This window comes from Bos grunniens, chromosome 18 (genome assembly GCF_055505025.1).
Source record: "Bos grunniens cultivar Pamir isolate PY7600 chromosome 18, Bosgru_T2T1.0, whole genome shotgun sequence".
Taxonomy (NCBI): domain Eukaryota; kingdom Metazoa; phylum Chordata; class Mammalia; order Artiodactyla; family Bovidae; genus Bos; species Bos grunniens.
Genome location: NC_141182.1, coordinates 3,738,959 through 3,751,090, shown reverse-complemented (window position 1 = coordinate 3,751,090; position 12,132 = coordinate 3,738,959). Strand labels below are relative to the sequence as shown.

At 37.4% G+C, this 12,132-nt stretch overlaps 1 protein-coding gene across 1 annotated transcript in view; it reads right to left on the bottom strand.

Annotated features, from left to right (window-relative positions):
- Positions 1–12,132, bottom strand: part of CNTNAP4 (contactin associated protein family member 4) — a 285,905-nt gene that overhangs the window by 108,050 nt on the left and 165,723 nt on the right. Inside the window, exons 5-7 of the mRNA XM_086349985.1 lie at positions 1,805–2,008; positions 1,062–1,246; positions 134–277 (exon numbers count right to left, since the gene is read on the bottom strand). Of these exons, the coding sequence (XP_086206111.1) occupies positions 134–277; positions 1,062–1,246; positions 1,805–2,008 (533 nt within the window). The remainder of the gene's footprint in view (positions 1–133; positions 278–1,061; positions 1,247–1,804; positions 2,009–12,132) is intronic.

Sequence of the window (12,132 nt, the reverse complement as noted above, 5' to 3'; positions counted from 1 at the left end):
AGAACTCTTTTTCTAAAGAACAAGAGTAAGGTCTAAAATATCATGTCAAGTGGGAATTCAAAATGAAGCATTTTTGTGTGTGGGGGAAAGCCACACAGTTTTCCCTTTTTTGTATACATGAAGACTCTCTTACCATAACGATCATCTGTGGGTCCTGCCGCTTGGCCAAATCAATGATATCCACTCCATCGTAAAAGAGATTTTCTAAACACCCATGAAAGTGTTTATGGGGGAATGACACTGGTTTTCCAGGTGCTGGAATCCCTCCAAAGCTGATCTTAGAAAGAAAAATGGCATCAATAATATTGTTTAGTGATTTTCTGATAATCTGCTTAAATAATTACGATTAGCAACTATAGCTGTAGTCATCACAGATAGACCAATTTTTCAGTACTCTACACTGCCATATTGTTAATTTCAAATGGAGATTTCAAAAAAATTATGATGCAGGTTTTAAAATAAGTTTATATGCATTCAGTTTTCACTGACAATAGAGCTTGATTATTCTTACAAGTTGCTAATCAAACTTGATTTTAATATTTATTGGTTGTTGAAGAAAAATACATCTTTATTTCCATAGTGACTGGTTTTAACAATGTAACCAATTATAATGACATTTTATTTTATATACATTTCTGGCATATATTGATTTTTGTGCATTTGAATTGGGTATTGATGAATCAGTTAACCTATTCGTTGCTACATTCTTTCTCTAAATCTGCACTGTTCAGGAGTGCTTTTTGCCCCCACCACCTCCAAAATCATACAACACAGTCTATATTTACTTGTGGTAAGGAGATCTCTTCAGGGAGATTTCCTGCATACACACTGCAGGCAAAAAAAGTTGATGTTTCTTTATAAAGATAAATTAACATGCAGGGAGAAAAATGAAGCCGCAGTACTATAGGCACAAAACTCACTACCTGAGTGAGGCTACCTAGAGGAACACTTCCTCAGGACCTTGACTGACTCTGGAGGTGGGTCTTCTAGAGCACTGCCTTCCTAGACCTCATCACCTAGACTTCACGAAGTCTGCATGAATTGAAACGTAACCATCACACCTCATAATCGAGATGCAGGGAACTGAACTCGCCCTGGGCGCGGAAACGACGCCTGTGCCCGTCCACCGTGAAGTTGACCTGTGTGCCCAAGCGCTGGATGAGCACGGAGTGCCAGTGCTGGTCGTCCAGCAGGCTGCCCAGGGTGAGCCTGACTGGGGCACGAGCCGAGGGCGGCTTTGCGTCACCTTAGAGGGGAGAGAAAAGAACAGAGCCATGATTCCCAGCTGAAAAAAAGAGAAAAGCATTCTTTCGTGGGGACCAGAGTCTCTCATAACAACTGCAATCTCCTTCCATGCACCCCAGCCAAAACGCTAGTCTGAATTTACCTCAACTTTGAATACAATATCCTCTCAACCTTGCTGTCATTTCTTCCACTGTTAATTCTCTTTATTAGTATTACCCATCATCACAGGTTCATTTTCAATGAAAAATTTATCTTTGCTACAACCTTATTATTTTTACTACCTCAGTATTTTTCAGTGACCCATCCCTTCCATCAAGACGTTTGAAAATAACTAAGTGGTTCTACCAGCACTGTGTAAGAAACGTCAAATGAGGGTCCTGAATAGTTCGCAAATTACATGAAAGTGCAATACTGGCATATATATATACACACATATAAACCCTTGAATGTGGAAATAAGGTACCTTAATCATTAAAAAAGGTAAGTTATAAAAGCATAAAGTTACTAAGGTGATAGCTAAATGACCAGATTTTCAAGCACTTTATCCAAAGAGTTTTACCTGAATTAATAAGCAAAAAGAGTTTTCCTCTTCTTAATTCCAGCGTGATGTGATCTCCATTTTGTCCTTCCCGGTGGAGTAGAATCCCATCACTCTGCATGGTTTTAAATTTCAAAGAAATTACATCCTTTATCGGGCTCAAAGATTTTTGATCAAATCTGTAGAGAAGGCAACTTTTTCCATCAAGATCAACCACCTCTGATCCTAGACAAAGATATCAAAAGTCGTTCTAAGGATAAATATGCTTTTCATTAAAGTATTTAAAAACCACATCTATGAGAGGATTAAACATATACCCATCCATGTATAGTTCAGCTCCAAGTCAATCATAATAATGGAAAATAAAACCACAAATGTCTAATTCCTTCTTGATACCTGGGACTGATTCCATTTCCGATTTTACCCACCTATTTACAAAATTCATGATCTAGAAATATATTTTGAAATGTATGCCTAATTTCTCTTACGTTATTAAAGACTGTTTCTTAACCCATAAAAACATCAGGGAAAAGATTATAATTAATACCGCTAAAACCACTTTGCATATTTCATGATCAACATTTTCAATGACTTTCTTAAAAGCTGGAGTTAAATGGTTTTTTAGCTTCTGAAAAAGTAGAAATCTTTTCCTACTTTTGAAATCTCAAAATTCTTTCATACATGCCATATAAAAAAGATTCACATATAAATACATACATATACATCAGACTCATCAAATGCCACCTCAAATGTATATTAAACTGACCTTTGTGTTATATTTTTTGTGTGTGTGGCTAAGTAATAGTATTTAAGAGCAATGCTATTTTCTATCTTCTCAAGGGTGTTGTTGGAAAGATATTCACTTAATGACATTATAAGAGCTGTTCTGCCGTGTTTGTGTCATAACTGTGACATTGACAGGTTTTTTCAGCTTTCTGACAGTGTCTTATCTACTCATTGTCAAGATCACTTTTATTCAGTTCATCTGAAAAAAGATGTCATGTTATACCAGTAACATAACAGTACATCTGTCAAAATCAGTTGCACCCTGAACAGGCGACAGAAAAAAGAGCTGATAATACTCAGAAAGCCTGGCGGCATTTCCTGCATTTCACAAATCAAAGATTTTTTTTAAAAAAAGCAATTACCCTTGAGAGTGCATTTATGTAATAAATGAAGAGGTTAGGGAAGCCCAATAAAATAGGAAGCTATTTTTCAACTGGTTAGGTGACGTCTCCCAGTCAACAGAACGACATTACAGTTTACTCATCTTGTTTCATACCACAAAATTATTACATCAACTTGTATGCTCAAATATGCATCTCATTCAGATTATCCATCATATTTAATGTGAACCATTTATATTCACCACCACCCAAAATTTTTTTCAACTATTTTATGCAGCTATCTTTTGGAAATTCAGAGGTTTGATTTTTCCACATCTTGTTAATGTGCTTATAAAGAATTCATTCACCAAGTGCACATGAATAAACATTGCATTCTGTAGAAAGAATAATGTTAACCGAACAATTATTCCTTGTTATATAGCTGAATGAATGTGCATGACACAAACATAACTCTGTGTCAAATACAAATAATGTGTTCTATGATTATTAGATTACAATAAATTAAGAAAAATTCCAATAAGACAGGCCTTAAATGCTGACACATTTGGAGCAATGCAGTTATCTCTGAGTTAATGCATCGCTTAAAGGCAACCATCATTATAATGATTTTATTTCAGATAAAGTCTATCTTTGGAATTAGCTACCAAGAGATATTTTTTTTCCCCAATGAGGGACTAGCCTGGGATACTTCAGCCTTCTATTTCTTTTTTCCTCTCTTCTTCACTATAGCTATTACATTATAATGGTCATATTAGCCTTTCATTGCACCAAAAGCTTTGTGCCAGGAATATGTCCATCAGCAATATGGGATAGTGAGAAACATATTAGACTACTGATGCCTAAGGCAGTGGTATACTGTTTCATCTCTTAAATGGAAGCCACTTGCCATTTTCTCTTGCTCTGACCTATTATGTTCTTAATTCGCAGGTATCACACTATGTAATTGGACCCATTCACTAAATAAACATGTATTTAGGCCATCTAATTTGAGGCCCTGTGATGGATGCTGCGATAAAAAGATGGACCAACACCAATATGGTCCTTGTCCTCAAGGAACTTATATTCAGTGAAGACAGACAAGTGGCATGTAAAAGAGTAAATTCATAAACCATTACAGACTGTCAGAGGCATTCTGATCAAGATTAAAAGAAGCCTGGGGTCACTTTAGTTAAGGTAGTTGGGGAAGCTCAGTTCTGAGGTCTAGAAACCTGAGGCTAAAGCAGAGGGTAATCAATAATCTTCTTACTCTTGCCAGACTTCAACTCCTAAACTTGTCCCCATAAAATAGAATTAGTTCTATTATGTTTAATTTTAAGATGGCTAGACATTCTCCCAACAGTCTTTCCTCCACTGTCCTGAAAGGAAGCTCTGAGGTTGCTGAGAAACCCCAGGGGCAGTCAGTAATTCAGCTCTCAGAAGGAGAACTTGGAGGGAGGTGGCTGCCCTTAAAAAGGGGGCCTGAAAAGCAGGAGGTAGCGAAGTAGAGGGTTCAACAAACTCATTACAGTCACATCACAGATCTCACATCCATGTGAACAATATCCTTCAGGAAAAAAAAATCTAAAAACAATTCAGAGTGTGAGTACAATGTCAGTACAGGGAAACTTCACATCACATCCATGCAATATATATATATATATGAGGATTCTCGTAAAACAAGAAATTCAGGATGGTTCCAAACAGTATTACTTTAGATAGAAAGCTCATTTATAAAAGCTATTTACAGAATTTATCTGACATATTAAAAGCATATGATTTTAAATAATACTCATAAAATGCTGTGCTATGATTAAAGACAGTTAATGATATAAAAATCTGGGACTAGCTGAAAAAAAATAATCTTTTGAGAGACAGAGGGAGAAAGAGGGAGAATCTAAATTTTCTCCAAGGATGCTGATGGAAGAGAGATGTCTCTTTGGAAAGCGATGTTACCACTACCAAGAAAACTGGAAAAACTGGAAAATAAATCAAAGGAATAACTTCATGTCCTCTCAATGTCATGCTGGAGCTTTTTAAAAGAGTCCTGTCTAAGGATTACTTAATTTTACATGAATTCACAAATGTCTAGTTTTACTATTTATTACTGATTAGGGCCAGACTCTAAGTTACACATTAATTTATAGTTTTTTTTTCCCCCAGTAGAGATGTAAATAACTTCGATTCTGGCAGAAAATATATCCCCAAATATTTTGGTTTTATTGCCCTGTTGGGCATTTTAACCATTCGTGTAGTTAACCTAGTGACAGTAATCCAACGTTCTTAGGTTCCTATATACACTCAGTCTCTCGAATTTTCTTTGGATGCCTTCTCTAATAAATCAAATGCACCTTTGATATACCTTTATGCTCTACTTGGATCAATACAGAACTACCATCTGACCCAGCAACCCCATCCCTGGGTATATATCCAGAGAAAGCCATAATTCAAAACAATACATGCGCCCCAATTGCAGCACTGCTCACAACAGCCAGGACATGGAAGCAACCTAAATGACCGTCACCAGAGGAGAGGATAGAGAAGACTCGGCACACATGTGATGGAGTATCACTCAGCCATAGAAAGAGAATTCAATAATGCCATCTGCAGCAACGTGGATAGACCTAGAGATTATCATACTAAGTGAAGTAAGTCAGAAATAGAAAGACAAATATCATATGATATCCCTTATATGTGAAATCTAATAAAAATGATACAAATCAATTTATTTACAAAACAGAAATAGATCTCAAAATAAAATCATTACCAAAGGAAAAAACGAGGGGACGTGATAAATTAGGTTGGGATTAATATATACACATTACTGTATATAAAACAGATAACTCATAAGGACCTACTGTATAGCACAGGAAGTTTACTTAATATTCCATAATAATCTAAATGGGAAAGAATGTGAAATATATATGCATATACATGTATAACTGATTCCCTTTTCTGTACACCTGAAACTAACACAGCATGGTAAATCAGCTATACTATGATAAATTTTCTTTTAAAAAAGAGCACTGGCAAGGCAAACACATTCTCACAAAATAAAAAGTCCAGATGATTTATAACAACATTTCTTCATGTTGAAACTGACAGGTGTATGGAGCATTCATAAAATTAATCCAACTCAATGCTTGTTTTGATGGAAACACTAATTAATTAAACATTAATTAACATTAATTAATTAAACACTAATTAAATAAATATCTAAAATAATATTAACATTAAATTTACATTTAACAACACATTCCAATCTTTTGTCAAACATTTTTTGGGGGAAAAGAAGCTTTTGTACACAATGGAATATACAAATAGGAAAAGTAGAGGTATTAGAAAATGGATTATAGGAACAACTGAAAGTCGGTGGTTAACAACACTTGTAAACAGTAAATGGTCTACTGTCCAAAGATGTAGGAAGAGACGCTACTTGACTGTAAGAGAGAAGTGCTTCTCTAATTGCAAATTTGTTCATTGGTATGCTTATTAACTAAAGTTATGTTTTTTTTTAATTAATTTTATTTTATTTTTAAACTTTACATAATTGTATTAGTTTTGCCAAATATCAAAATGAATCCACCACAGGTATACATGTGTTCCCCATCCTGAACCCTCCTCCCTCCTCCCTCCCCATACCATCCCTCTGGGTCGTCCCAGTGCACCAGCCCCAAGCATCCAGTATCGTGCATTGAACCTGGACTGGCATCTCGTTTCATACATGATATTTTACATGTTTCAATGCCATTCTCCCAAATCTTCCCACCCTCTCCCTCTCCCACAGAGTCCATAAGACTGTTCTATACATCAGTGTCTCTTTTGCTGTCTCGTATACAGGGTTATCATTACCATCTTTCTAAATTCCATATATATGCGTTAGTATACTGTATTGGTGTTTTTCCTTCTGGCTTACTTCACTCTGTATAATAGGCTCCAGTTTCATCCACCTCATTAGAACTGATTCAAATGTATTCTTTTTAATGGCTGAGTAATACTCCATTGTGTATATGTACCACAGCTTTCTTATCCATTCATCTGCTGAGGGACATCTAGGTTGCTTCCATGTCCTGGCTATTATAAACAGTGCTGCGATGAACATTGGGGTACACGTGTCTCTTTCCCTTCTGGTTTCCTCAGTGTGTATGCCCAGCAGTGGGATTGCTGGATCATAAGGCAGTTCTATTTCCAGTTTTTGAAGAAGTAAAACTCTCACTATTTGCAGATGACATGATCCTCTACATAGAAAACCCTAAAGACTCCACCAGAAAATTACTAGAACTAATCAATGATTATAGTAAAGTTGCAGGATATAAAATCAACACACAGAAATCCCTTGCATTCCTATACACTAATAATGAGAAAACAGAAAGAGAAATTAAGGAAACAATTCCATTCACCATTGCAACGAAAAGAATAAAATACTTAGGAATATATCTACCTAAAGAAACTAAAGACCTATATATAGAAAACTATAAAACACTGGTGAAAGAAATCAGAGAGGACACTAATAGATGGAGAAATATACCATGTTCATGGATTGGAAGAATCAATATTGTGAAAATGAGTATACTACCCAAAGCAATCTATAGATTCAATGCAATCCCTATCAAGCTACCAACAGTATTCTTCACAGAGCTAGAACAAATAATTTCACAATTTGTATGGAAATACAAAAAACCTCGAATAGCCAAAGCCATCTTGAGAAAGAAAAATGGAACTGGAGGAATCAACCTACCTGACTTCAGGCTCTACTACAAAGCCACAGTTATCAAGACAGTATGGTACTGGCACAAAGACAGAAATATAGATCAATGGAACAAAATAGAAAGCCCAGAGATAAATCCACGCACATATGGACACCTTATCTTTGACAAAGGAGGCAAGAATATACAATGGATTAAAGACAATCTCTTTAAAGTTATGTTTTTAAATGGGTTTTTACTTCATTGCTTTATTGCACTGACCTCTAACAGAATATTGAATAGAAATGATAACAGTAAGCATCTTGTCTCACTCCTGATCTCAGGGGACAATCTGAAATAATCCACCATTAAGTAGGATACTTGCTATAAGTTCTTTGTAGATAGCTTCTAACAGATTAAAGTAGCTACTTTTGTTTCCTTGTTGGTAAAGAGTTCTCATCATGAATTAGGTACTGGATTTCATCAAATACTTACTCTATATCAATTCAGATGACATGGTTTTTATTCTTTATTCTGTTGACATGGTGAATCATATTACTCGATTGTGTATGACTCTGTGTGTGTGTGTGTGTGTGTGTGTGTGTGTGTGCTGAGTCATGTCCAACTCTTTGTGAACTCATGCACTGCAGCCTGCCAGACTCCTCTGTCCATGGAATTTTCCAGGCAAGAAAACTGGAGTGGGTTGCCATTTCTTACTCCAGGGGGTCTTCTCCACCCAAGGATCCAACCCATGTCTCTTGCATCTCCTGCACTGGTAGAATTCTTTACCAACTGTACCACCTGGGAATACCAAATGTTAAATCTGTATTCCTGAATTAAACGTGCATGATATGCTAGCCTTATGCATCGCTGGATTTGATTTGCTAATATTTCACATAAATGTTTTTACTTCTGTTTCCAAAAGAGACTGACCTATAACTGAGGGTATATTTTTAATGATTATATTATCATCAATATTAATAATGTGACTCTATTATATGCTGGCTCACCATGGGGAGGGCATGAACTCTAATTTTCTATAAATAAATTTCAAATTGTTCTGACATGTTCACCTCCTGTTGGTCTGTGCCCTTTCAGCCATTTTTCATAAGTACATTATACTTAGCCTGGTAGTTAAGACAGCTAGTCAGTGTGGGTTTCAGTCTGCACTCTACCTTAGGCAACTGTATGAGTTTTCTATCATTGCTGGAACACACTTTGTTCCATAAAAAGAAAACACAAATTTGTTATCTAACAGCTTTGGAATTCAGAAGTCATTACTTTGCCAACAGAAGTCCGTCTAGTCAAGGCTATGGTTTTTCCAGTGGTCATGTATGGATGTGAGAGTTGGACTGTGAAGAAAGCTGAGTGCCGAAGAATTGATGCTTTTGAACTGTGGTGTTGGAGAAGACTCTTGAGAGTCCCTTGGACTGCAAGGAGATCCAACCAGTCCATCCTAAAGGAGATCAGTCCTGGGTGTTCTTTGGAAGGACTGATGCTGAAGCTGAAACTCCAGTACTTTGGCCACCTCATGCGAAGAGTTGACTCATTGGAAAAGACTCTGATGCTGGGAGGGATTGGGGGCAGGAGGAAAAGGGGACGACAGAGGATGAGATGGCTGGATGGCATCACCGACTCAATGGACATGAGTCTGAGTGAACTCCGGGGAGTTGGTGATGCACAGAGAGGCCTGGCATGCTGTGATTCATGGGGTCACAACTGAACTGAACTGAATCGAACTGAAAATCAGGGTTGACAGGGACTGCTTTCCCTCTGATGTCTCTAGAAGACAGTCACTTTGCTTGCCTTTTCCAGCTTTTAGGAACCCTTTCATTCCTTGACTTATGGCCCCTTCCTTCATGTACAGAACCAGCATCATAGCAACTTCAAATTTCTCTTTCTCATCATCGCTCATGTTTGCATTCATAGTCACATCTCCTTTTCTAACTGATCCTGTCACCTCTGTTTTACAAGGACTCCTGTGATTACATTGGGTCCACCTGGATAATTCAGGATAATCTCCCCAACTCAAGATCCTTAACTTAATCACAACTATAAAGTACCTTTGTCATGTATGGTAACATGTTTACGATTATAGGGCATTATTCCATCACAGCAAGTTACTGTCTCTCTTTGGCCCTATTCCTTCAACTGTAATGTTGGAATAATAAGAGTATATTCTTTTTTGAAGCTGAAATATAGGTGACTTACATATTGTGTTAATAATAGAATATTCTTCATAGGACTGTTGTATGAATGCATATCTATATAATTTTGGAAGTTGTTGGCATATAATTAGGCTTCAATAAATGTGAACAATTACTAACGCTAATGCTATTATTTATTATCAGAATACTGGGCGGGGAAAGAGATATGCCAACAATAGTTTAATAAATACATTTCATGTGTTTGTTTTTTTTTAAGTGGACTCTTTAAAAAATAATGAATTTCTGAAGTGCACAAGAAATGCTCAATTTCCAATGTCATTGCTGGGTTATGCAGCAAGAATGAGCTTGAGCCATCTGCGGGTTCTGTGGCTTTTTCTCTGTCTGTCAGCAAATGCCTGAGCTGACTCACCACGGCAATTGTCAGTGACCTGAACCCTCCTCAGTGAATACCTCTATCTCAATTCTTCTCAGAGCAGGAATCAAGGAAAGAAGAGATTCACAAAGATTGCAAGCCCTGCTCTCGTATCAATTCTCCCTGTGACCCTGGGAAAGAGGTATGGCCTGCTTGATTTGCGTGATTCAGAAATACAACTTCCCACTGAATACAAAGTTTCCTCAGAGAAAATATTTAAATTTCTTTCAGGGAGTTGTGTCAGAAGTGGAATTGCTGAAAGGTATTCTGTGCTCCTTCTGCAGCTCATGTTTACGGAGACCTTTCTACGAACACAGTGGAAGGCACAGTGATGCATAAAACCAAGCACAGTTCCCCCAGAGCTTACAGTCTAACGGGGAGGACACCCGTCCCTGAGTGGTGATTGTTCAGGCTTCACTTCTGCAGTAGAGCTGGGTCCGAAATGATTTCTCACATGTGAAGGGGGAGCCGAACCTCAGCCTCAGAGAAGGATGCAGAAATGCTTCACCTCCGTGAGCAGCAAACTGGTTTCCTCCCTCTGCATATTTTACACGCAGGCACACTCCTCACGGTGATATCTCCCACCTGACCCAGTCCCCTTTCCTCACCCTTGCACCCTGCCCCTGCTCTAGAAGCTGGAGGCTTCTCCAATTGTTAGGGGTTGCCACTTGCAAAAGCAATGTTTTCCCCACCTTATCAGAGAAAAACACATCCAAGGGCTTGATTTCTCAAAGGCGTGCCATGGTCCCCCATGTTAGAGTCAACTAAGGAGAACCTCTTGTGGCCTCCACAAATACTCAACAAACATCCCGAGCTCTGCCTGACGTCCACTAATTCATTAATAGAACCTCTGAAAGACAACCCTGACAGACAGGTTCCTGAGTGAGCCTGAGGCCGAAAGCATGAGGGTTATCTGACAAGAAGAACAAGTAGTTTATAGAAACCTGTTCTCTGAAAGTGAACAACCTCATTGCATATGGAATTGTACCGTGGAAATCAAAATTGTTTTGTTTATTAATATCATAGGCGGTACTTGCAGAAAGTTGTGGAGGTGGTAGCGACTTGTCCCTGAAAGACGTTTCAGGGAGCAACAGATTCTGTGAGTTAAACCATATTATTATTGAATCATATTATTATTGATGAGATCAGCTGACTAAGAAACTTAAATCAGAAAAAATGAAATAGGAAATGCATGAACTGGAAAACAAGTCATTAAAAATAGGAAATTGACTTTATTGATGGTCCTGGAAGAATTCTTGAAAAAGACAAGACAGTCTTCTAATAATTGTTAGGGAATCACCCAAAAAACACAAATAGAAAAAGAGAGTTACTGCTGGTGGAAACAGAGACGGACCAAACTCTTCTTGGCGAAATTGAATTCAGCCCTAAACACTGAATACTGCCTCTCTATTTAAAAATTACTACCTATGAATCACTAAACAGAGGTCCAGTTTCTCTTTATAAATAAAACACATTAATCAGACTGAGTCACCGTTAAACTATTATATAGTGAAATGTTAAAGCTACAGCATGACGTAGAGGCACTTGCGTCTGCACTACAGAACTAGGCTTTAAAGAGATGTAGAGGACAGACGAAGCACTCTAGAAATCAACAGGAAATGAGCTGTTCTATTTTTGCATGGTAGCATAAAAGAACACAGAATGATTTAAGGGACTTGGGTTTAAAACAACTAAAAGTAATACAACAAAAAGGAAGAAGGCAGACAGGGAAAAGGTGACTTGACTATCATGGTTTTAAATGATTAAGGTCAGTGATAACACTCCAGGGGGTCATGGGAGTAAACGTCATCATGGCCATTTATATGTCAATCTAAATTAACATTTTGAATAGACTTGAAATAGGTAACATCTACTTCATCAAGGACACTGGAGTGTGTCATGGGAGGATGTAAGCTGGATTTCTGTTTCTAATATTTTAATTTTTATAATCTCACAGATTCTCAGTTTCCCCATTTGGAAC